The sequence below is a fragment of the Physella acuta genome, unplaced genomic scaffold (assembly GCF_028476545.2).
Source record: "Physella acuta isolate Inbredline_101_S28 unplaced genomic scaffold, ASM2847654v3 ptg000063l, whole genome shotgun sequence".
NCBI lineage: Eukaryota > Metazoa > Mollusca > Gastropoda > Physidae > Physella > Physella acuta.
This window is the reverse complement of record NW_026731583.1, coordinates 446,726-470,914: the sequence shown is the minus strand read 5'-3', so window position 1 is coordinate 470,914 and position 24,189 is coordinate 446,726. Positions and strand designations below refer to the sequence as shown.

Sequence of the window (24,189 nt, the reverse complement as noted above, 5' to 3'; positions counted from 1 at the left end):
GGAAGCATGGTCGAGTCTGCAAAGCTCATGGTTGCTAAATCAAAAAGTCTTGAGTTCAAACCCTCTAGCAGATAAGGCTCGATCCCTCCCAACACTAAAAATTAAGAACGAAATTAAGAAGAAGAAAGGAATCTTAGTATTGCTCGCTAACCTGGAGGCTGAAACGGTTGCTAACAACAATATGGCATCCACACCGGATATATCACTTCCTATGATTTTTTCGTCTTAGTTTCGGTGACCACCTTCTTAAAATTACTTTTAAAATGTTTACCTTGAGCAAACTGGCAGATTTTCATGTTATAAAAACAAACTATAGGTGGCAGGGCTCAGTGGCATTGTAAGGTCTGGTGTCACCCTGTGCGGCACCTCATGGTGTCGCCCCCACTCCACCCCAATATATATATATATGTATATTAATGTCTGCATATGCCTATATATTGTTGTAATTAGTGTCACCCCCTCCCATTTTGCCTAATGGCTTAAATTTGTGTGCACATTATATCAATACAATTATTAATTCATGTAGAAAAAGCATTGTTTTCAATGTAAATTATAAGATTTTGATGTCACCCCCCACCCCTGTAGTTGATTGACTTACTAGGTATTTGAAATATTCAACAGAACCTTTTTTCCTCTGTACTTTTTGTAATTGGTGTCAACCCCAACCCCCCCCCCCCCCCTGTGATAGTTTTAACATGTTCACAGATAATAGTAAAGATGTTTATCTATAGTCAGTTGTTAATACAGGTGGATTAACTTAAATTAATGATTAATTAACTGGCAAAATGCGCATTTCTTTTATATATTTTGCAATTTTTAGCCATGGTGTCACTGGTGCGGTCCGCCCCTCCCCTCGCGGCGCCTCTGGCAGGGCTATATATACCAGTAAAGCTTTTGAAGAATGAAGGCTAAATTTAAAAGTTGGTTTCATCAAAGTCAATAGAACTTATACAATATAAATGGACTAGGTACAAAAATGAACAAAAGTGAAGCATTTTAAGGTTTATCAGTCTGTGAAAAAAAAGAAATAGAATATTTTGAGCTCAAATCACAACCAATTCTTTTTTTAATTTTAAAAACCACTAGACCCCTATTTCCTAAATGGCTAGCGATTGTTTTGTTGTTTCATTTTTGGTCAAAGAGTAAAAGTGGCATTCTCAGATGAATCTTCTTTGTTCTTAATTTTTAGTGTTGGAAGAGATCTGGCCTTATCTGCCAGAGGGTTTGCTCTCGAGACTCAGATGGATAAATTTTTCGCAAAATACTATTGTTTTAATATTAGCTTAGATAAATTGAATTTCATTCATGTAGTGCCTGAAATAAATTAGACTTCCTGGTTTTGAATTTTAAACTAATGAATAATAAGTACGTTTTTCAAATGAAATATTAATGGTTCTGCAAATATTGAATCTAGCATAATTTTTGTATTACTGAAAGTATATATTTTTACACTATTCCAGTGGCGTAGCAATTTTGGGTGTCACCCGGTGAAGCACTTAATAGTGTCACCCCCCCCCCCCCCCCCGTAAAAAATGATATATGTATGTATATATACATTTACTAGGCATACTGCCTAGCTTCGCTTAGGTTTTCAAAAAACTTTTGATAATTTGATTGATTAATTATTTGGCGATTGGCTGTTATGTGGCCTAAGTTGTAAAAGTAATTTCATGTTACACAATCACTGGAATAGTATTCGCACACTTATTACTCGCAAGGCTTTCTAAACAGTATAAATCTTAATATTATATTAAATTCACTTTGGCAATTAAATTTTACAAATTCATTACAGTACATAAATTAATTTATAATGAAAAATCTATTTAAACGAATGCTGAACTTTGTGATTTTTGTTTTCTCTTTGGAATAACAAAAGCAGTATTTAAAAATTATTACTTTAAAAAGTAATTTCCCCTTTACATATAGGCTACCAAATGACGTAGTCTTTGTTACTTTTTCACAAACAATTGTTTATGACTGGTCAGTTTTGACTACTTTGCAGAATTCTCCAGGATATGGTGAGTTTTTTTTAACACCCCTAGGTGTTTTTTTACTATCCCACAAAATATAATGAGGTGGGGGGGTTTGTTTGGCAAAAGTTTTTTTCGTAACATAGCTCATACAAGGCGCCCGTCAGTCGAGGTCAGTTTTGTTTTGACCCTCTCTTTGTGGACTTTGCTGCTAACCGGCACCAGCCCCCGTATTCTATTGCCCAAAGGCTGGAGCCTGCCAAATTTGAAGCGCCTGTGGTGCCCGGAAGTGCCCTATCGCGCACCCAACCAATATGTATATATTTTGCTATTTTTTGCCTTGGTGTCACCCCCCTAAATTGTGTCACCCGGTGCATTCCGCACCTCCTGTCCCCCCCCTCGCTACGCCACTGCACTATTCTGTCCTTCCGTGTGAGTGGCAAGAATGCTCTAACATCATATCTAATAGGAAAATACAAATCAAGTAAAAATAAAAGTAAAATAAACTGTGTGAATCAATTTAAAGGCAGCAAATGCAAAATAATTAAAAAACAATAGAATATTGGGATTAGAATCAGTAATATAATTAGTGCTAAGATTAGGACTAATTATCAAGTATGCAATAGTACTCAGAATTGCTATCTAAAACTATTTTTGTATTACTGAATATGTATTATTAAAGAAATATTTATTGTCATTTGTTGGAGGGAAAATCCATTGATGAAAAACCAAGTGAAAATTATTTTATATTTTTTATAATTAGGCCTACTAGTATAGAACAGTATTCTGACATTTTCAGGTGTACTATGGTGACGTCTGTGCCATAGGACTGGGAACTCAGATACAGAGGGTTGGAGTTATAAGCAAGAGTTCTTTAACAAACATGGAGAATAATGAAGGTGGTAATTAACAACTTCATTAAGTACATTCGTCTCCTAGTCCTTGTAGTTGATGATTATGTCCACTGTTGTATCAGTATCATCATTTGGTCCGCTGTATCCGTTAGTCACCATTGTGTCCACTGAAATATGTAATGTTAAAGAAATATTTGTTGTTAGATTTTTGGAGAGGTGATTCATTGATGAAAAACCATTTATTTCAAGTAAAATAAATTATTTACATAATTAGCAATTTCATTTGGTACATATTAATATATCTCTTAGTCCTTACTATTGATGTAGTTGATTTTCATGTCCACTGTTGAAAAAGTCAGTCACATGTCAGCTGTATCAGCCCTCACTGTTTCCACTGTATAAGTTAGTCATCACTGTATCAGTTAGTCATCGATGTGTCTACTATATCAATCACTATTGTGTCCAGTGTATTAGTCATCACTGTGTCCACAGCAGCATTTAGTTATAACTATGTTGGCTGTATCAACAGATATCAGTGTTACTATTTTATTCTATAAAGTTGTCTTATAATTGTATGAAAACAAATAAATAAAATTGTTTTACAGATATCTATCCATGTCAACATTGCAGTATGGCTTTTTCAAAACTTTCTTATTTGAAAGCACATTTGCAATACAAACATGGTCAAGATAGTGCTGTTAATAGGAGGCTGGATGCCATTGATAGTGCAAGTCAACTTTCTTCCCATGCATCAAACATTCATCAACACCATATCATATGTATAAAAGAAAAACCTCACAAATGTGACCAGTGTAATAAATGTTTTCTGAACCATGCTTCATTAAGAAAACATCTTAGAGTTCATACAGGAGAAAAGCCTTATAATTGTGGCAAATGTGGTAAATGTTTTACAACAGCTACCCATTTAAAGAGACACGTAAGAATTCATACAGGAGAAAAACCTTACAAGTGTGGCATATGTGGTAAATGTTTCACTCAGGATTCTAGTTTACGAACCCACCAAGGAATTCATACTCGAGAAAATAATAAGTGTGAAAAATGTCAACATTGCAGTATAACTTTTTCAAATGTTTTGTATTTGAAAGCACATTTGCAATACAGACATGGTCAAGATACAGCTGTTAATAGCTGTCTGGATGCCACTGATAATACAAGTCAACTCTCTTCCCAGACATCAAACTTTCAACGCCATATCGTATGTATAAAAGACAAGCCTCACAAATGTGACAACTGTGATAAATGTTTTCTGAACCATGCTACATTAAGAAAACATCTTAGAGTTCATACAGGAGAAAAGCCTTATAATTGTGGCAAATGTGGTAAATGTTTTACAACAGGTACCGATTTAAAGAGACACTTAAGAATTCATACAGGAGAAAAACCTTACAAGTGTGACATATGTGGTAAATGTTTCACTCAGGATTCTAGTTTACGAACCCACCAAGGAATTCATACTCGAGAAAATAATAAGTGTGAAAAATGTCAACATTGCAGTATAACTTTTTCAAATGTTTCGTATTTGAAAGCACATTTGCAATACAGACATGGTCAAGATAGAGCTGTTAATAGCTGTCTGGATGCCATTGATAATGCAAGTCAACTCTCTTCCCAGACATCAAACTTTCAACGCCATATCATATGTATAAAAGACAAGCCTCACAAATGTGACAACTGTGGTAAATGTTTTCTGAACCATGCTACATTAAGAAAACATCTTAGAACTCATACAGGAGAAAAGCCTTATAATTGTGGCAAATGTGGTAAATGTTTTACAACATTTTCACATTTAAAGAGACACTTAAGAATTCATACAGGAGAAAAACCTTACAAGTGTGACATATGTGGTAAATGTTTCACTCAGGATCCTAGTTTACGTATCCACAAAAGAATTCATACTGGAGAAAAACCTTATAAGTGTGAAAAATGTGGTATGTGTTTTAAAGAAAGTGGCTCTTTAATAAAACACAATAGATCTCATTCAGGAGAAAAGCCGTATAAGTGTATGGAATGTGGTAAATGTTTCATTGATGATGGCCAGTTAAGACAGCACTTTATGACTCATACAGGAGAAAAGCCTTACAAGTGTAACAAATGTGGTAGATGCTTCACAATGGTTGGGAATTTGAATATACACTCTAGAATCCATACAGGAGAAAAGCCTTATAAGTGTGACAAATGTGGTAAATGTTTCTCAAGGGTTGGGAGTTTTAAGAGACACTATAGAATCCATACAGGAGAAAAGCCATACAAGTGTGCTGAATGTGGGAAGAGTTTTATAGAAGGGACAAGTTTAAAGACACACCTTAGCAGTCATACTAGCCAAAAATCCTACCAGTGTGACGAATGTGGTCAATGTTTTTTAAAGTTGAGCCACTTAAAGAAACACTTTAAAATTCATACAGAAGACAAGCCTTACATGTGTGAGAAATGTGGTAAATTTTTTCATAAGCTTTGGGATTTACAGAGACACAGTTCTAGAATTCATAGTAGAGCAAAACCTTATAAATGTGACAAATGTGATAGAAGTTTCACACTGCTTTGTGATGTACAAAAACACCTTGTAATCCATACAGGGGAAAATCCTCACAAGTGTGACAAATGTAATAAATGTTATTTGAAGGTTAGCTCCTTGAAAAAACATCAAGTAGTTCATACAAGAGAAAGCATGCTTAAGTGTGACAAATGTGGTAAATGTTTCAAACATACTGGTAGTTTGCGGTTACACCTTAGTGTTCACACAGGAGAAAAGCCTCACAAGTGTCACAAATGTGGTAAATGCTTCAGACTTAATGTTAATTTAAAGAGACACAATATAATTCATACAGGAAAAAAGCCATATATGTGTGATCACTGTGGTAATTGTTTCACCCAGCTTGGCATTTTAACGAGGCACCTTAGAGTTCACACAGGAGAAAAGCCTTACATGTGTGACAACTGTGGTAAAAGCTTCAAACAGTTCGCACATTTGAAGAGCCATCACAGAGTTCATACAGGAGAAAAACCTTATATGTGTAAGAAATGTGGTAAATGTTTCAGTCAAAGTAATTTATTACAGTGCCATTTTAGAATTCATTCAGGAGAAAAACCTTATATGTGTAAGAAATGTGGTATATTTTTTGGTCAAGGTTGCCACTTAAGAAGACACCTTAGAACTCATACAGGTCTCGTATTTTCAGAACCACCTTAAAAAAAAACCATTCCACACTAGGAAAATTTTGCACATTTTTTTGAAGTTTTACCAATCACAGAATGACCTTAAAATTAAAGTGTGCTAAATGTGTTACGGCAAGTTATAGATTGCAGAGACAGCTTGAAATTCAAAATAAACAAAAGCCTTACTAGTGTGCCACCTGTTTCAAACAGATCCCACATGTACAGAACTGCCATACAATTCATACTGGAGAAAAGCCTTGAATGTGTGATCAATGTGGTAATTGTTTTATTCAGCTTTGCATTTTACAGTAACACCTTTGGATTCATACAGGAGAAAAGCTGTATGTGTACCCAATGTGGTCAGTCTTTCATGCAAATCTCACATTTACAGAACCACCATCAAAAACAAAATCATTCCACTTTAGAAAAATTTGGTAACAGTGTTTTGAAGCTTTGCCAATTTAAAAAGGACTTTAAATTTCAAGCAAGAGAAGATTCTTTTTAGTGTGATAAATGTGGTAAATATTTTGCAGAAATTCATGGATTACAGAGACACCTTAGAATTCATAATTTAGAAGAAAAGACATACAAGTGTAAGAAATGTGGTAAATGTTTTACAGAGTTTAGCCTATTGAAGATAAACCGTACAGTTCATATAGAAGAAAAACCTTTTATTTTTCTCATATTTTGTTGGCGCAAATTAAAACCCCAAAAGCAAAAGTTTTAAATGAGTAAAGCTCATCCACCATAGTTGAAAAAGTGTATGGAAAAGGTTTTAACATTGAAGCTGAATGGTAACAGAAAAGTAACAGGTACTCTCAGAGGCTTTGACTCTTTTATGAATCTTGTTGTTGATGATGCTATTGAAGAAACAAAATCAGGAGAAAAGAGAAACATTGGAATGGTGGTCATTCGTGGTAACAGTGTTGTACTGTTAGAGTCTCAAGAAAGAATCTAATCAGTTCATCTATTTCACCATTAACTTCCTTTGTATAAATGTTCATCATCATCTCAACATGTATGGTTCAAATGTTTCATCCTTTATGCTGTATTGTGTATATATCTAACATAAAACAGCCTCTTCTGTTTGATCATGTATGAGAGGTTTCTTTTGTAAATTTTTGTTGTTATCAATTTTGTTTTTAAAACTAAAAAAATTATGTTAAAAAAAAGGAGAAAAACCTTACATGTGTGACAAGTGTGGAAAATGTTTTCCAGCACATTATGGATTACAGATACACCTTAAAACTCATACAGAAGAAAAGCCTTACAAGTGTGATGATTGTGGTCAATATTTCACACAGCTCCCTGATTTACAGAGCCACCATACAATCCATACAGGAGAAAAGCCTTATAAGTGTGACAAATGTGGTAAATGTTTCTCAAGGGTTGGGAGTTTTAAGAGACACTATAGAATCCATACAGGAGAAAAGCCATACAAGTGTGCTGAATGTGGGAAGAGTTTTATAGAAGGGACAAGTTTAAAGACACACCTTAGCAGTCATACTAGCCAAAAATCCTACCAGTGTGACGAATGTGGTCAATGTTTTTTAAAGTTGAGCCACTTAAAGAAACACTTTAAAATTCATACAGAAGACAAGCCTTACATGTGTGAGAAATGTGGTAAATTTTTTCATAAGCTTTGGGATTTACAGAGACACAGTTCTAGAATTCATAGTAGAGCAAAACCTTATAAATGTGACAAATGTGATAGAAGTTTCACACTGCTTTGTGATGTACAAAAACACCTTGTAATCCATACAGGGGAAAATCCTCACAAGTGTGACAAATGTAATAAATGTTATTTGAAGGTTAGCTCCTTGAAAAAACATCAAGTAGTTCATACAAGAGAAAGCATGCTTAAGTGTGACAAATGTGGTAAATGTTTCAAACATACTGGTAGTTTGCGGTTACACCTTAGTGTTCACACAGGAGAAAAGCCTCACAAGTGTCACAAATGTGGTAAATGCTTCAGACTTAATGTTAATTTAAAGAGACACAATATAATTCATACAGGAAAAAAGCCATATATGTGTGATCACTGTGGTAATTGTTTCACCCAGCTTGGCATTTTAACGAGGCACCTTAGAGTTCACACAGGAGAAAAGCCTTACATGTGTGACAACTGTGGTAAAAGCTTCAAACAGTTCGCACATTTGAAGAGCCATCACAGAGTTCATACAGGAGAAAAACCTTATATGTGTAAGAAATGTGGTAAATGTTTCAGTCAAAGTAATTTATTACAGTGCCATTTTAGAATTCATTCAGGAGAAAAACCTTATATGTGTAAGAAATGTGGTATATTTTTTGGTCAAGGTTGCCACTTAAGAAGACACCTTAGAACTCATACAGGTCTCGTATTTTCAGAACCACCTTAAAAAAAAACCATTCCACACTAGGAAAATTTTGCACATTTTTTTGAAGTTTTACCAATCACAGAATGACCTTAAAATTAAAGTGTGCTAAATGTGTTACGGCAAGTTATAGATTGCAGAGACAGCTTGAAATTCAAAATAAACAAAAGCCTTACTAGTGTGCCACCTGTTTCAAACAGATCCCACATGTACAGAACTGCCATACAATTCATACTGGAGAAAAGCCTTGAATGTGTGATCAATGTGGTAATTGTTTTATTCAGCTTTGCATTTTACAGTAACACCTTTGGATTCATACAGGAGAAAAGCTGTATGTGTACCCAATGTGGTCAGTCTTTCATGCAAATCTCACATTTACAGAACCACCATCAAAAACAAAATCATTCCACTTTAGAAAAATTTGGTAACAGTGTTTTGAAGCTTTGCCAATTTAAAAAGGACTTTAAATTTCAAGCAAGAGAAGATTCTTTTTAGTGTGATAAATGTGGTAAATATTTTGCAGAAATTCATGGATTACAGAGACACCTTAGAATTCATAATTTAGAAGAAAAGACATACAAGTGTAAGAAATGTGGTAAATGTTTTACAGAGTTTAGCCTATTGAAGATAAACCGTACAGTTCATATAGAAGAAAAACCTTTTATTTTTCTCATATTTTGTTGGCGCAAATTAAAACCCCAAAAGCAAAAGTTTTAAATGAGTAAAGCTCATCCACCATAGTTGAAAAAGTGTATGGAAAAGGTTTTAACATTGAAGCTGAATGGTAACAGAAAAGTAACAGGTACTCTCAGAGGCTTTGACTCTTTTATGAATCTTGTTGTTGATGATGCTATTGAAGAAACAAAATCAGGAGAAAAGAGAAACATTGGAATGGTGGTCATTCGTGGTAACAGTGTTGTACTGTTAGAGTCTCAAGAAAGAATCTAATCAGTTCATCTATTTCACCATTAACTTCCTTTGTATAAATGTTCATCATCATCTCAACATGTATGGTTCAAATGTTTCATCCTTTATGCTGTATTGTGTATATATCTAACATAAAACAGCCTCTTCTGTTTGATCATGTATGAGAGGTTTCTTTTGTAAATTTTTGTTGTTATCAATTTTGTTTTTAAAACTAAAAAAATTATGTTAAAAAAAAGGAGAAAAACCTTACATGTGTGACAAGTGTGGAAAATGTTTTCCAGCACATTATGGATTACAGATACACCTTAAAACTCATACAGAAGAAAAGCCTTACAAGTGTGATGATTGTGGTCAATATTTCACACAGCTCCCTGATTTACAGAGCCACCATACAATCCATACAGGAGAAAAGCCTTACAAGTGTAAAAAAAATGAGGTAAATGTTTTAGAGCAAGTAAAGGCACTTTAGAATTCATGCAGGGGAAAAGCCTTACATGTGTAGGAAATGTGGTAAATGTTTGAGAGAATGTGGTCCTTTGAGGAGACACTTTAGAATTTATACAAGAGAAAACCTAATGTTTGGTAAAGTTTCAGACCATAGAATTCACACTTTTATACATATGGTTAATGTTTCCTTTGAAGTATTATGTTGCAAAACCACCCTAGATTTCATACAGGAGAAAAGCCTTACAAATGTGGTAATTGTTAAATGTTTTGCACTAAGAGTTGTCTTAAAGAAACAGTTTTAACCATCAAAGAAAAAATGAGCTTGGCCTTTCTACATATCTTTGAGATGTGTGACACTTTTAGTGTCATTTAACAGCACTGTTAATTGGATGGCCTGTTTTTGTTAATTATTTTGTTAAAATTTGAATTCTTGTTATTGAAATTTTAATTCTTGTTATCTGTTAACATTAAATATTTAAATATCAAGGTCTTATTTGCTTTTTTTTTTTTTTTGGTGGGGGGGGGGGGGGGTGACCAGAGGTGCTTTGTTTGATAGATGCTAAGTCAACATATGGTTTTTACATGAATAGCTATAAAGTGCTTAGTATTTAAAATAACACTATAATTAAACATAGTTTTATATGACCAGTTTTCTTTTAGTTATAGTTGCCAAAAGTGAAATTTAAAATAGTACTTTGCATTCAATAAATAAAAATCACCACCTGCTTGTTTTCGGCCTACTAGATTTATTATTTAACATAAAATTAACAGGGGAAAATCCTCACAAGTGTGGCAAATGTGATAAATGTTATTTGAAGGTTAGCTCTTTGAAAAAACATCAAGTAGTTCATACAAGAGAAAGAACGCTTAAGTGTGACAAATGTGGTAAATGTTTCAAACAGACTAGTGATTTACAAAGACACCATAGAATTCATACTGATCAAAAACCTTACAAGTGTGACATATGTGGTAATTGTTTCAAAATGGCAATTTACTCAGACACAAAAGAATTCATACAGGAAAAAAGCCATATATGTGTGTGATCAGTGTGGTAATTGTTTCACCCAGCTTTGCATTTTAATGAGGCACCTTAGAGTTCACACAGGAGAAAAGCCTTACATGTGTAACAATTGTGGTCAATGCTTCAAACCGATTGCACATTTGAAAAGCCATCACATAATTCATACAGGAGAAAAGCCTTACATGTGTAAGAAATGTGGTAAATGTTTCAGTCAAAGTTATTTCTTACAGTGCCACTTTAGAATTCATACAGGAGAAAAGCCTTATGTGTGTGGGAAATGTGGTATAGGTTTGAGACATCGTGGTCAATTGAGGAGACACCTTAAAACTCATACAGGAGAATAGCCTAATGTGCATGAGCACTGTGGTTAGCATTTCATTTACATCTCCCATTTACAAAACCACTGTAGAAAAAAAAACCCATTCACATTAGAAAAATATGGCAAATGTTTTTGAAGCTTTAACAATCACAGAAACACCTTAAAATTAACGTGTGATAAATGTTTTACAGCAAGTTATAAATTACAGAGACAGCTTAAAATTCAAAATAAACAAAAGCTTTAGTAGTGTGCCAACTGTGGCCAATGTTTCAAACAGATGTACAGAACTGCCATACAATTCATACAGGAGAAAATCATTACATGTGTAAAAAATGTGGTAAATGTTTAATAGAACTTCATCACTTTAGGAGATAAGGATATATGTTTTTACAAAATGACTGCACTGCTGGTTCAAAACAGCTGCTCAAGATGGAGGGAACATTGGTGACAAGTGTGGTATAAGCCATAAATAGATGTCGCATTTACTGATCTACTATAGACTTCACACTTGAGAAAAGCCTTGTAAGCGTAATCCATGTGGTAACTGTTTCTTTCAAAGTACTATGTTACAGAACCACCTTAAGGATTCAAATAGTGAAAAGAATCCTTTCAAATGTGGTAACTAGTAAATATTTTGTATGAAGAGATGCTGGAAAGAAGCTCTGCCTTAATCAAAGAAGCTACACTTGAAATTTAGATTACATCACTCGAACTGTATATTGGATGGCCTTTTGTTTGTTACATATTGTTGAATTTTTAAATTCTTGTTATCTGTTTGTATTAAATTTTTTAAATATTAACCTCTTCTTTGAAAATTTCTCACCTCCTCCTGTGATACCCAGCCCCACAGGGATTACTGTTCTTGGATCTCAACCAACCAGAGACAGCATCTCTTATATAATATTTTACCCTCAGGGCCCAGCAGGGAGAACAAAGGGGAAATCAGTCCCACTGCTCTCCCCTCAACATTTCTCACCTCCATGTCATGTTATGTCATTTATAGCACACATGGCTTATCAGGGGAAAGCATTAAGGCAGATTAGCTAGTACCATCCCTTTTTACATCCAAGAATCTTAACTCTGGACAGCTACACACTAGTATACTACCTACACACTAGTTGTCTACTGTAAACTACTAGACTGTAGGCCCTATGTAGACCTGCAATTGTATCAATTGTAGACTGGGTCCATTGTTATTATTCTAAACCATCTCACTTATAATGTTTCTAGCTTGATTTGTTTCTTTATAAACAGTAGTTTTAAAAAAAAATTAGCCTAATCATTGACCAAATAATAATAATGTGGTTATTTGTTGTCCGCTGGTTTGATCTAGAATCTAGATTCTACTAACTACTAAGCTACATAAACTTAATAGACTAATTACTAGATATGCATTTGAATTTAATTAAACTCAGTCCAGTATCAGATACATATTACTGTGAAAAGACACAAAGTAATTTATTAAAGCCTTCTACTACAATAATATCAACTACATGCTTGTATGAACTTTTTAAAATTTAATTTAAGTAGCAGATTCTAGATCTAAGTCTAGTCAAACAATCTATTTCAATTTCAAATAATTTCGTTTGCTAAAAAAATGATAAGATTATCATTATAGAGCTAGGTTTTAGATCTTAGAGACAATTAAATGCTTTATTATTATGAGTACTTTTGATTTATTATGGGTGTATTTTGAATCGAAATGTAGATCTAAATTTTGTAATTAAATTTAATTAAATAAGTAGATGCGAGATTCTATGTCTACCAAGCGGAGCCAGTCACCGTAGATCTAAGGTCCGACTTTTGTTTACGCCATGTTTAGAGCTAGATTCTAGATCTAAATATTAAATCACTATTATTACAATTAAATCTTATTATTCTTATTATTACTTTTTACATTGTCTTTTACTATTAGTATTTGTGAAGGTCGAGCATATTTGTTTTATTAACAGTTATCTTTTATAATTAAAATAAAGTTAATTATTTTACTGTCCTTTGCTGAAACCAAGTGTCGAGAACAGATTCGCATGTTATTTGCCGCTGCTTCACTCACACCGCTGCGATAAATATTGACTAAAAATTGACGGCGTCTTCGATCTGTTAACTGTCGATCTCTATCATCTTGGTTTAATATAACCCTTGGCAGTTGAAATAAAGGAATCCCTTTAGATCTGCCACTTCGAGTATCACAATCTTTCACAACACAGACCACCATTTTGAATTAGATCTGTACACCGCGATGGCGGATGTTTACATACCCGAACGGATGTGACGTCATATGCAAGGACTCTATAGGTTACATCACTGGAAATACCCCGTGTAGGCTACACAAATACACGGGTGTAATAAAATGTTACGACCAGTACACACTACTGCCAACAAGTACCAATAAGTAGTACAATAATAAATACTTAAATAAATACTTAACCTAAAATACTTCATACCTAGTCTGCCCATGCAGCACTAAGTAGTGGAAATAATACAGTAATAATAAACATAATTTACATTACCTTCATAAGGTCTACATGATCTACTTATCATAGGCAACGGCACCGTTGGGTCTGACCTACACGGCCACAGGCACGAACTACCCATAATCCCATCCCATATCAAATAACATGGAACACTGGTAAAATTCGCTCACCAAAAAACATAAGAAAAACGACATCAACAGTTGCGTTCCCACGGGGGCCGCAACCCATTAATTATAACTTAATTTATTATCCCCCTTGGCTGATTACAATGATATGTGTTATACTGGAGTTCTCTACAGCTTTTAAAAGGTACAACCGCATGTGTGTTTCCATTTTAAAAAAAAATTATGGCACCATCTTGGTAACTATGACAACATCGGACCGCACCGGGTGACACCATTTAGGGGGGTGACACAAAGGCAGAAAATAGCAAAATATAGACAGAAAATCGATAATTCCACTTCATTAAGTGATTAATTAGAGTGTTAAATAGTCTTTTAAGAGCAAATTGGACAAATCTCGACAAGGTCGGTGGTGGGGGGGGGGGGGGGGGGGGGGGGGGGTAACACCATGACGTAAACCTGCTAATGATAGAGCAGTATGCCTTGTATATATATATATATATATATATATATATATATATATATATATATATATATATATATATATACGGGGGGAGGGAGAAGGGTGACACAATTAAGTGCCGCACCGGGTGATACACGACCTAGCTACACCACTGATGGTGGGAATCCTTGGAAGAGGTTATATTTCGAGAAGGCCGCCGTTGTCATAGTTACCAAGATTTTACGACCAATTTTATTTAATAGGAAAATATATGCGGATGTACCTCAAAAAAAAAGCTATAGATAAAATATTTTAAACGGAGCCTACCCCTATAAAACTTTGCGTGAGTTTTATTTTTGTTGGTAACGGGGAAAGTCATTGAAATAAAATTAATGAATAATACAATTTATAGGGCCTTTATTTACTATTTATTTAGGACCTTTAAAATTGAAGCATACTGATTTTTTCTCTCTTCACCATAGATTCTTCTCTTAATATTAAGGTCAAATATGATAAAGGACCTAATAACCAACATTAACAAAAGTATTAAATCCATATATCAGTTTAGGGACTAGAGTCATCCATGTATGACGTCAACACGCAGGAGGAGGGGTCCAAAAAATTTACTTTTGTGGACTGGGGATAACCCCTTGTTATATATGTACACAATAGGCTGCACCAGAATTATTAAACAATAGGTAATAAGTTTTGAGAGGTCTACTTATTTTATTTTGGACATCCACATCGGGGGGGGGGGGGGGGGGGGGGACTGAAATCGATTTTTTTTTGTGTCAAATGGTTAACTTTACGTCACTGATTGGGTACCACTCAGCAAACAGCCGATGTAATCAAGATTCAATAATTTCAATAATAGTTTAATTTACAAATAGTTAAATAGTTACTGCCCTTAATAAGAAAATCGCGTCTGCACATTTGATTAATCGATTAGTTACCAAATGGTTAGGCCCTATTTTAATTTATATAAAATAGATTATAGACGCATACTTAGTATACTAGCTAGATCTATAGATCAGAATCTAGATCTATAGATCAGAATCAGTGGCGGAACTAGAAAAAAAGGGCTCCCCCGCAAAGAAAAAATTAGGGCCCCCTATATATATATATATATATATATATATATATATATATATATATATATATATATATATATATATATATATATATATATATATATAAAATCTATATCCTAACTGAGTAATTAAGTCTACTTCATTGCAATAAATAACCATTCTGAGAGAACAAACCAGACAAATTTAGTCCTTTTTTTTTTTTTTTTTTTTTTTCTCCGTTCAATTTTGCTCAACGTTTTTTTTTTATTTGCAATTTAAAACAAGTACATTAACATTAGCAAATTTTATATAGTTGAGTTTATACATATACAAAATAAAACGATAGTTTTTAGGTCCATTTTTGACAGGTCTTTTACTATAGGAGGGGTACATTTGCAACGACATCAGCATATTTTACATTTTTTTTAAAATGTTCTTAAAAAAACATATCAAGATGAATTTACAAATGTATACACCTTTTTTACTAAATTTTATCATCTAATGAAACCATTTTGTCCGGATGAGCGTATTAATAATAAGTATGTACATGGTTATCATATTTGTTTTATATAGATCTATGTTGTTATACACAATTTTAAGGGATAATCAGTAAAAGGGGTTAATGTAAAATGATAGTGTTGGAATCCGGCTGAGGAGGGATTGACAAAACTTGTTTAAGTGGTGAGTACAGCGTGTCATATTTGAAGAGTTGTCCTTCTCGCTGTTTATGTTCTGTCGTCTGCATATATGTAAGAAATGGATCAGACAAATTTAGTCTAAACTCATCTTGGGTTAGAAATAATCATGGATACTACAAAAATTGCTGCTCAAAAATATATAAAGACGTAAGCTTGATTCGTGAATGGTTTCTCTCGTTATGTTTATTTTTTTTCATTTTTGGCTTTTATAATATCAATTTTGAAAAAAATGATTTTTATAGCTATAACATTGTTTATTACGTCTTATTTAAATAACAATTCAGAGAATCAATTGCTTTTTAATATACATAGTACAAAACTATTTAAATTAGCTTCGTGGGCATCCCTATTTTAAAGAAGGGCAGTAAGTCATGGAAGTTGTGTGAATGTTTGCCTACCTTTCAAACTATAGCTCTTGTAGATTTTAAAATATTTTTCTACGCAACAATCTCTGCTATAGTAGACCTGTTTTTTTTTTTTACAAAACCACTTTCAAGATGCATGAAAAACATAATTTTTGAAAAAAAAATTCATTGTTTTTTGGTCGGAACTGGGCCCCTAAACGTCCTGCCCCCCCCCCCCCCCCCCGCATTGCGGGGTCTGGCGGTACGGTAGTTCCGCCCCTGATCAGAATCAAGATTCTAGATTAGATCTAGAGGATCTAGATTAACTCTAGTTCTAGGCCTATGCTTTTTATAACTGCTTGATAATTTCAGATTTAGTTTCGTATAGTAAAATAGATTATAGACGCATACTTAGTATACTAACTAGATCTATATGTCAGAATCTAGATATAGATCTAGATTATATCTAGAATCTAGTAAAATCTAGATCTAGTTCTAGGCCTATGCTTTTTATAACTGCTTGATAATTTCCGATTTAGTTTCGTATATAATCTAGATCTTTTGTCTTCCAAGCTTCCCAATTTCTGGTCCATTGATTGCGTGTATACTATAGTATAGATCTAGAAATCTAGATCTAGAGTAGTATACGCCTAGAATAGATCTAGATTAGCGACACTAGATCTAGATAGAATGATAGATAGATATAGAATCTAGAGTAGACTACATCGAAGATTATAGACCTAGAGCCAGATTTTTTTTTAGATCTACAAGTCTAGTTCTAAAAATCTAATGATTTATCTAGATCTAGAATAGATCTAGATCTAGTCGGTAATCTAAAATTTTACCAAATAAACAAACAAGATGGCTGCTAAAGTGCTAAACTAACTAGATTCTAAAGTTGATCTAGATCTAGATCTAAATGAACTAGTATGCATTTGATGAAAACATCGCTAGTCTTTATTTATTACTGAAAAGTTTTGACACAATTGTTTAAAAACAGGTAGAGACTAGATCTAGACTAGATCTACATGAAAGAAACTTTGAAACATTTATGTAACTTACAAAACATAATTAACATAAAGAACTCCTTCTTAAAAAAGTGAAATTATTATTAATCTAGGCCTATATTCTATATTATTAGATCTAATCTAGTCTAGATCTACCAAAATTTTAAACGAGCCACCTTTTTTTTCACATTAGTCATAGTCTTTCTTTAGTGTGACAATAGGGCGGCTTACTAGATTTAGTTACTAGATCTACCAATCCGTCAGTATCAGCAGTATCTAACAGTAATACTGATGTCTAATCCACTCAGATTCATAGTATGTTGTTACTTGTAGATGTAGAATATCTAGATCTAGGCCTACTGATTACTAAATTAATAATTAATTAGTACTAACACAGCTAAGATGACACATTAAACATGTTTGATCATGGCATTGTTTAGTTGAAGTGTCTATTCACAGTCAACTGAATAGCTGTAGCAGGGCTATTCACTGTCGTGGCTGTTTTTTAAAACATTCTTAATTAGGGTGTTGGGTATTTGCGAAACACAAAACATCAAATGGCGAGGCGGTAAACTGCGAGAAGAAAATGCGAGACGTACCTGCAGAATTACGGGTAAATAACAAGACACATTTTGCGAGGAAAAGATTTGTTTAATGTTTTTTGTGTTGTGTTATAATTATAACCTAAAGAAGCTGATATATATCATGAATGATGAGTGTTGTTCTTTTTTTTATATCTAGTTTATATATATATATATATATATATAGGTATATATATATATATATATATATATATATATATATATATATATATATATATATATATATATATATATATATATATATATATATATATATATATATATATATATATATATATATATATATAGGTCTATATATATATATATATATAATGCATATATAAAATTTAACATCCTATGACCGCCACTCTTGTTTTCTAGTCAGCGGGAGAAAACTCCTGTCTAGATAGATGGGTCAGTGTGAGTTCATAAAGAGAATATTATTATAGACTTTATTTTTAAAATCTATATCTATATGCTCGATTTCAGTGAGCATATAGCCCTCTCCCTCTTCTCCAATGTATTTAAAAGAAATTACTTACGTTATCGGGGTCAAAAGTGTAACATTTGATTCAAGTAAGGGAGCGGCTGGTATTGATAAAACACAGATGTTTCTTTAATAGTAAAAATAAATTAAACAGGAAATTTGTTAAGATAGTTAAGTCATCAGAATGTCTAGCAATGGAAAAATCCGAAGTTTTAACAATATAAACGAAACAAAAGTCTGCATCAAATATCACTGTAAATTGGTAGCTGTTAAATTTTCACAGATAGCTTTGCATCCTCCCACCTATCGTAAGTATCGGGTGGTGGTAAAATGCAAGGCAAAAATGTCCCATGACTCATGGTTTTTGCGCCCTTCTCGTAGTTTACCACCTCTCCCTTTCGCATTTTGCAATTTCCCAACACCCTTTTAGTTAAATCATTTCCTAATTTAATGTATTTTGCATTTCAAAGTAGTTTCTCTGTCCGTAATATTTTATCAATTGTCTGTCTACTGACAGCAGACATGAAGAAACATCTGAACCCATAAAATGGCTAGGCATTGTTGTGTTGTTTTGTTTATGGTCACAAAGGGAAAGTCACATTTAAAAGAATGAAAATCTTGCATGTTACAACTATTACTTTAATATGAGACTATATAAATTAATATCTGTTCATGTTGTACCAGAAATTATTATGCTAATTCTTGGTCTTGAATTTTAAATTAATTAATTAATTTTAAATTAATGAGTTATGGTAGGCCTACTATTTTTCAAATTATGAATATGAAATATAAACACTTGGTATGACAGATATTAAATCTCATAGAAATTTTTGCGTTACTGAATGTATATAAATACTTGTACACTATTCTGTCTTTCCATATGAGTGAAAAGAATGCTCTAGACTCATATGAAACTAATAGGAAAATACAAATCAAGTAGAAATAAAAGCAAATTAAAAAGTTCAACACCAAGATGCAAAAATATAATGACATCATAATTCATTGATAATAGAGACAAAAATTTACAGACTATTTTATACGTTTAATAGTTATGTGAGTGTGTCTATTCAATTTCAAATATGACTAACAAAGGCAAATAATTAAAAAGCTACAGAATATTGTGATTAGGGTTATTAATGTAATTAGTGTTAAGATTAAGACTAGCTTTTTTTAAGGTTCAGTTTGAGGTCAACCGTCTAGTTCTGGATAAAGTTTCAGTTAGGGCTAAATATACCCAATCTGGTTAAAGCTCCAGTTCCGGTTAACGATTCATTTGCGCCTAGGTTCAGAAAAATGTGTAGGTTTAACAGAAGAGTAAAAGAAACATTTTCTTACATGCATCAATTGTATTATTCCTTCTCACTGATTATCAAGTATGCAATATTACTATCAAAAATGTTTTTAGAATACTGAATATATAATTTTAAGGAAATATTTATTGTCAGATTTTGGGAAGATAATTCATCAAATGAAAACAAGGTATTTCAAGTAAAATTAATTATTTTCATAATTAGCAATTTCATTTAGTAGGCCTACATACATCTCCTAATCCTTTTTGTTGATGTAGTTGATTTTCATGTCCACTGTTGTGTAAGTCAGTCACATGTTAACTATCAATTAGCTATCACTGTGTCCACCATAGCAGTTAGTCACCACTGTGTCCACCGTAGCAGTTAGTCACCACTGTGTCCACCGTAGCAGTTAGTCACCACTGTGTCCACCGTAGCAGTTAGTCACCACTGTGTCCACCGTAGCAGTTAGTCACCACTGTGTCCACTGTGTCAGTCACCACTGTGTCCACTGTGTCAGTCACCACTGTGTCAGTCACCACTGTGTCCACTGTGTCAGTCACCACTGTGTCCACTGTGTCAGTCACCACTGTGTCCACTGTGTCAGTCACCACTGTGTCCACTGTGTCAGTCACCACTGTGTCCACTGTGTCAGTCACCACTGTGTCCACTGTGTCAGTTAGTCACCAATGTGTCCACTGTATCAGTTAGTCACCACTGTGTCCACTGTATTTTTCAGTCACAACTATGTCCATTGTATTTTGTAGTCATCACTGAGTCCACTGTATCAGCCAGTCATCACTGTGTACACTATAACAGTCAGTCATCACTGAATCAATTTTTCTGTCCACTTTATCAGCAGATATTAATGTCATGTCTCCTTAGCATTGTGCCCGAACCTTCTTTAAATTTAATGAAAATTTTATTTTCATTTAGTGCATACATCTTCTAGTCCTTATTATTGATGTAGTTGATTTTCATGTCCACTGTTAGTCACATGTGCACTGTTTCATTCAGTCATAACTGTGTCTACTTTATCAGTTTTTTTAATGTCCACTTTATCAACAGATGTCAATATCATGTCTCTTAAGCATTGTGTTTAAACATGTCTTTAAATTTTATGAAAACAATTTTCAAACAAGTAAAAACATTCCACAGATATTTATCCAAGTCAAGATTGCAGAATGGCTTTAACAAAACTTTATTTGAAATCACATTTGCAATACAGACATGGTAGGGAGAGAATTGTCAACAGAAGCCCAGATCTCATTGATAATTCTAGTCAACTTTCTTCCCAGTCATCAAACTTTCATCAACACCATATCATTTCTACAGTAGAAAAGCCTCACAAATGTGACCAGTGTAATAAATGTTATCTTAGCCATGATACATTAAGCAAACACCTTAAAGTTCATACAAAAAAAAAGGCTTACAATTGTGAGAGCTGTGGTCAATGTTTTAGAACATTAGCACAGCTAAAGAATCACTGTATAATTCATTTAGGAGAAAAACCTTACAAATGCAACAAATGTTCTAAATGTTTTACAACACTTGCACAGTTACGAAGACATCATAGCATTCATACAGGAGAAAAAACTTACAATTGTGACTTATGTGGTAAATATTTTAGACAGCTATGTTTTTTAAAACAACACCTTAGAATTCACACAGGAGAAAAGCCTTACAAGTGTGACAAATGTGATAAATATTTTACAAATATTGGCAACTTGAAGAAGCACCATAGAATTCATACAGGGGAAAAGCCTTACAAGTGTGACTTATGTGGTAAATGTTTTAGACAGCTATGGGATTTTCAAAAACACCTTAGAATTCATTCGGGAGAAAAGCCTTACAAATGTGACATATGTGGTAAATGTTTTAGACAGCTATCGGATTTACAAAAACACCTTATAATTCATACAGGAGAAAGGCCTTATCAGTGTGATAAATGTGGTAAATATTTTACAAATATTGGCAACTTGAGGAAGCACCATAAAATTCATACAGGAAAAAAACCTTACCAGTGTGACTTATGTGGAAAATGTTTTATACAGCTATGGGATTTGCAAAATCACCTTAGAATTCATACAGGTGAAAAGCCTTTCAAATGTGACAAATGTGGTATATATTTTACCCAGCATTGTGCTTTAAAAAAACACCATAGAATGCATACAGGAGAAAATCCTTTCATGTGTGCCACATGTGGTAAATGCTTTACAAATTTTGGTAACTTGAGGAAGCACCATAGAATTCATACAGGTGAAAAACCTTACAAGTGTGACTTATGTGGTAAATGTTTAAAACAGTTTTGGGAAATACAAAAACACCTTAGAATTCATACAGGAGAAACGCCTTTCATGTGTGTCATATGTGGTAAATATTTTACAAATTTTAGCAACCTGGAGAGGCACCATAGCGTTCATACTGGAGAAAAACCTTACAAGTGTGACTTATGTTGTAAATGTTTTAGACAGCTATGGGATTTACAAAATCACCTCAGAATTCATACTGGAGAAAAACCTTACAGATGTGATCAATGTGGTAAATATTTTACCCAACAATGTAATTTAAAAATACACTATAGAATTCACACAGAAGAAAAGCCTTTCATGTGTGTCAAATGTGGTAAATATTTTACCCAGCTTGGTAATTTTAAAAAACACCATCTGATCTGCAGTCTTATCTTTGTAAAAATGTTTTGAAATTTTGATTCTTGTTATCTGTATTACATTTTTCATACCAAGGTTTCCGTTGGTAATTTATTTATATAGACCTTGCTTGACTGTTCTTAACACATCTGGCCAATTCTAGTCAAATAGATGAGGTTTTAGTTTAAAAGGCAAAAGAGTATAGAAAAAAGGAGACAAAAAATAGCTAAAAATGCTTTTGATATCAAAATTTGCTTTTCTCAGAAAAGAAAGTGGGGTTTATTTTATTTTTTTAAAATCAATTGGAGCCATCATAAAATGTAAGATTTTAATTACTTGATAGTGCTGGTTCTGTATGAACTATCTACATATTGGGTTTCCTTTGTTTTAGAAATCATTAGCATTTCAAATTCTTTTTCTATGATGATGAAATGCAAACACAAACAAACTAGCACTAAGTCATTTTCACTTTTAAACTATGACTATAAATGTGAAATTTATTATTTTAATGTATGTTGCTATGGAGATATGTATCTGTGGAAGACAAGCATTTTGTAAAAAGTGTGCACTTGATACCCACAGTGCTACTGTGCTAAATAAATGTAAATGATGTCTAAACAATTCTTCTTTGTTCTTAATTTTAGTGTGGGAAGGGAATCCCTCCACTCCAACACAGTTAAGTATTCGTGTTATGCGCCATTGAGGCCATTGACTCCGATTTCAGCCTGCTTTCTTATTGGATTTGCTTCCCTAGCCTTTGTCCAACCAAGAACAAACTACAAGGCAGCATTTGTCTCTCCTATAAGAGTAGATTTCCCCAGGGTTCGAACTCAAGACTTTTCGGTTTAGCAACCGCGAGCTTTACTGACTCGACCACGCTGAAGTAGAGTTGGGCAGGTGTAGAGGTCACCTGTGACGTCAGGGATAGTGTGGTCAGACCCATTCTTAGCCGAAATCGACGTTTTAAAAGACAAAAAACATGTCTGATTTATCGGGACACAGGGCAGGTGAAGTAGAGTTAGCCTGTTTTTTTTTTTTTTTACATCAGCATATGAAGGGATAGTGTGGTCAGACACATGTTCAGCCTAAATATGTGTTTTTAGAAGACAAAAGCGTCTGAGGTGTGACGTCTTTTTGAATGTGGGTCTGTCTTTTTGTGATGATAAGTGAGTCTTAATGTCATTTATGGATGACCCCTGAGACCCACAACTATCCAACGATAACAGGTAGTCTAGTTTACATATAAAGCTAATTTTAAAATTAAAGTTTATAAAGTTGATTTTGGTGAGAGTAAACATATATTTTATGAGAATATTTTTTTTTCTACTTTAGTCCTGTGTAAAGCCCTGTTGGCTAAACACAAGCATTTTACTCTTTACCTCAACTATTAATAAAACATATGTAAAACACAATTGTAGTGGGGCAAGTTGGCACAGTGTGGAATTAGGAGTCACGTCGTGCTGCTATGAGATACTATGAGGCAACATCATGTTGTTTTCCAGTTTCCATCTAGGATTAAAACAGATGACAGACAGGGGAAGCAAGTTAAATAAAAGCTTGTAAAAAAATGCAAAGTTTCTGTTTAACATGTTACAGTGGCGTAGCCAGGATCGTCTCAAGGGGGGGGGGGGGGGGGGGTTCCAATTTTTACCCGGGGACAAACTTTCGATTTGCACCCCTCCCCCCAGACTTTTGATTTGCACCCCCTCAAACTTTCGATTTTGCACCCCCCCCCCCCTCAAACTTTCGATTTGCGCCCCCCCCCCCTTTTGATTTGCACCCCCTCAAACTTTCGATTTTGCACCCCCCCCTCAAACTTTCGATTTGCACCCCCTCCTACTTTATATATATATATATATAACTAATACTTTATGTTAATACTTTTCAAAGAATAATTTATTATAGTTATACAATATAATCTTGTTGGTGCTGTAGTAGATAAGTGGTTGTGTGTGTACATA

General features: G+C 33.7%; 3 protein-coding genes across 6 annotated transcripts; all 3 read left to right on the top strand.

Moving 5' to 3' along the window:
* The first annotated feature begins 2,775 nt into the window (after positions 1 to 2,775).
* On the top strand, positions 2,776 to 8,378 carry LOC131950497 (zinc finger protein 208-like). Its single transcript, XM_059312694.1, has 6 exons — positions 2,776 to 2,869; positions 3,430 to 6,031; positions 6,293 to 6,432; positions 6,532 to 6,647; positions 6,750 to 6,915; positions 7,217 to 8,378. Exons 1-6 carry the CDS (start codon positions 2,854 to 2,856, stop codon positions 8,374 to 8,376), a joined length of 4,200 nt encoding a protein of 1,399 aa, XP_059168677.1. The 5' UTR covers positions 2,776 to 2,853; the 3' UTR covers positions 8,377 to 8,378.
* A 727-nt stretch (positions 8,379 to 9,105) lies between these two features.
* LOC131949854 (zinc finger protein 585A-like) lies at positions 9,106 to 9,748 on the top strand. The gene is made up of 2 exons (XM_059311866.1): positions 9,106 to 9,259; positions 9,561 to 9,748. The coding sequence occupies exons 1-2, from the start codon at positions 9,106 to 9,108 to the stop codon at positions 9,746 to 9,748; spliced, it is 342 nt and encodes a 113-aa protein (XP_059167849.1).
* A 7,040-nt stretch (positions 9,749 to 16,788) lies between these two features.
* LOC131949804 (gastrula zinc finger protein XlCGF26.1) lies at positions 16,789 to 22,833 on the top strand. Of its 4 annotated transcripts, none has more exons than XM_059311810.1 (3): positions 16,789 to 17,538; positions 17,748 to 17,836; positions 20,739 to 22,833. In XM_059311810.1, exon 3 carries the CDS (start codon positions 20,765 to 20,767, stop codon positions 22,280 to 22,282), a length of 1,518 nt encoding a protein of 505 aa, XP_059167793.1. In that variant the 5' UTR covers positions 16,789 to 17,538; positions 17,748 to 17,836; positions 20,739 to 20,764; the 3' UTR covers positions 22,283 to 22,833. The 4 variants fall into 4 exon arrangements, with proteins under 4 accessions (XP_059167793.1, XP_059167784.1, XP_059167767.1 ...); XM_059311801.1 differs by having other exon boundaries at positions 17,683 to 17,836; XM_059311784.1 differs by adding an exon at positions 19,737 to 19,770 and having other exon boundaries at positions 16,789 to 17,836.
* Positions 22,834 to 24,189: the final 1,356 nt, after the last annotated feature.

Excerpts from the sequence above, each read along its gene's own strand:
- LOC131950497 (XM_059312694.1), top strand. Across the intron at positions 6,433-6,531 it reads TTCCACTTTAGAAAAATTTG|AAATTCATGGATTACAGAGA; the intron begins GTAACAGTGTTT and ends AATATTTTGCAG. Across the intron at positions 6,916-7,216 it reads TGGAATGGTGGTCATTCGTG|CACATTATGGATTACAGATA; the intron begins GTAACAGTGTTG and ends AATGTTTTCCAG.
- LOC131949804 (XM_059311810.1), top strand. The coding sequence starts at position 20,765 with ATGGCTTTAACAAAACTTTATTTGAAATCACATTTGCAATACAGACAT.
- LOC131949854 (XM_059311866.1), top strand. The coding sequence starts at position 9,106 with ATGGAAAAGGTTTTAACATTGAAGCTGAATGGTAACAGAAAAGTAACA. Across the intron at positions 9,260-9,560 it reads TGGAATGGTGGTCATTCGTG|CACATTATGGATTACAGATA; the intron begins GTAACAGTGTTG and ends AATGTTTTCCAG.